Below are 2,108 nucleotides of genomic sequence, written 5' to 3'. Positions count from 1 at the left end.
TGCTCGTTTACATGTTACATCCTTGTGTTTGGGCAAAGGGATCACTATTTAAGAATAATAGCATTTTTAAAATTATAATATTACTTATTTTTATAAGAATATATTTTTAAATGATATATAGTAATTATTACTGTTACTATATTTTATTTTGTGCTAGTTGATTAATGAGAAGGCTTGAGTGAGTGAAGGAGTTTCTCAGAAATTACTTGGCATCTGTCAGCAGGCTCCCAAATTTTCATTGAGTTGGCGAGAACAAAACCAGAGCCTGCCATCCTACATGTTTAAGTATTCTCAGAACTATCATTCATCTAGTTGTATGAATAGAGATTTACTTGCTTAGGCGAGAAGTCCCTTCTCCCAAACGTGTTTTTTGGATACACACCCTGTATAGTCACTTGTGATAAAAGAATGTTCTGGAGCAGTCAGTGTAGACTCTGCCATGAAAACCCACTGTTACATGTTCCAGAATTTTATGAGGAATTACTCAAGGGTAAGTACCTTGAAACTGGGCATGGTGGGGTGGGAGTGTTTCCAGCAAACAAACCAGTTTTGTTTGGTTTTAGAGAGTTGGTTGTTGAGTATTTGCTAGAACACTACTGCACTTGTCCTACAGAAATTTTAAACCCTGTTCTTTGATTTTGCTCATTTTACTGAAGTGTATATTACATTCGACTATAACGTAAGGAATTATCATGTGCCTCTGTTTGAAGACCTGAGACATTTAGAATGCCGTCCCGACCATCAAGATTTGCCCCACAATTCTGCAAGTTCACAGTATACGCCTTCATGGGGAGCTCAGACTTTCACCTCTGGCAAACATTACTGGGAGGTGGATGTGGGAAACTCTCAGAATTGGATTATAGGACTTTGCAAGGAATCCTGGATGAAACGCAATGATATGCTGCTCAACTCTGAGGGTATCTTTTTACTTATGTGTGTCAGTGTGGATGACCATTGCCGTCTCTTCTCTGCCTCCCCACCACTGCGCCACTACATTCAAAGACCCCACGGCTTGGTGGGGGTGTTTTTAGACTATGAATTTGGTATAGTAAGCTTTGTTAATGTTGCCAACAGTTCCCTCATTTGTAATTTCCTATCCTGCTCCTTCTCCTCCCCTCTCAGACCTTTTGTTTGCTATGGACCCAAATGATCAGGAACAGCTCACAAACCTGACCAAGGTCTTGGCAATTTTAATAGCTGGGGAGTGTCCTATCCTGGTGACTTCTTGAATGGGGAAAATCACTGATACCTCATGATCTTGAACTTCATTTTACCTTCAGGAGATACATTTGTTGTATTTTTTAAAGTGGTGACACTGTGAAGGATGTGCATTTGTCTTTACTATTTTATTGAAATAAAAGTAATCTTTTATTATATTCTGTGGGATATGTTCACTTCTTGTTTGCTATCTGAGCTTGCTAGAGGTGAAAGAATGCATCAGTGTGGAAACTAGCTAAATGGATGAACACAAAGCATAGAGGATTCTCCTTCCAGACACTTCTTGTCAAAACCCAATGTCATGTGGAATTTTCTTCTTCCTAAATTCATCTGGCTAATTCCATGCTGCATTTGTTCTCAGTTTACTGGACTAGATTAGATCACATTATAACAAAGCCTCAACGACAGCTAATACCTTCCCTTTGTAAAACTCAGAACAGAATTTGGGTCTTTTACGGCAAATCACAAGAAGGGACGGCCAACGTGACTCTTGTTCATAGCACGTTCCAAGAATGAAACACTCAGGCTGGGGACATGAGAGACAAAACAATATTTGGATAAATAAAAGAATTGTCAGGGCACTTGGGTGGGTCAGTCGGTTGAGCATTGGACTTTGGCTCAGGTCATGATCTCACAATTTATGAGTTCAAGCCCCATATCGGGCTCGCTGCTGTCCGCACAGAACTCACTTCAGATCCTCTGTCTCTCTCTCCCTGCCCCTCCCCCACTTGCATTCGCCCAAAAATAAAACATTAAAAAGGAATGTATCAAAAATTTTTTAAAGCAAAGGCTATAGAACCAACAAAGGTTATGATAATGTACACAGTAAGACAGGAGGTGCTGAGAAATATTGTTGAATAAAGAAATGAATTATGTTACTGTTCAGATCT

General features: G+C 39.5%; 1 protein-coding gene across 1 annotated transcript in view; it reads left to right on the top strand.

Moving 5' to 3' along the window:
• The window catches only part of LOC144230699 (tripartite motif-containing protein 77-like), an 8,369-nt gene extending 7,219 nt beyond the window's left edge, over positions 1-1,150 (top strand). The window contains exon 6 of the mRNA XM_077763036.1: positions 657-1,150. Coding sequence (XP_077619162.1) covers positions 657-1,150 — 494 coding nt within the window. The remainder of the gene's footprint in view (positions 1-656) is intronic.
• The last annotated feature ends 958 nt before the right edge of the window (positions 1,151-2,108 follow it).

The sequence above is a fragment of the Crocuta crocuta genome, unplaced genomic scaffold, assembly GCF_008692635.1.
Source record: "Crocuta crocuta isolate KB4526 unplaced genomic scaffold, BGI_CrCroc_1.0 scaffold614, whole genome shotgun sequence".
Taxonomy (NCBI): Eukaryota; Metazoa; Chordata; class Mammalia; order Carnivora; family Hyaenidae; genus Crocuta; species Crocuta crocuta.
This window is presented reverse-complemented; position numbering and strand designations above follow the sequence as displayed.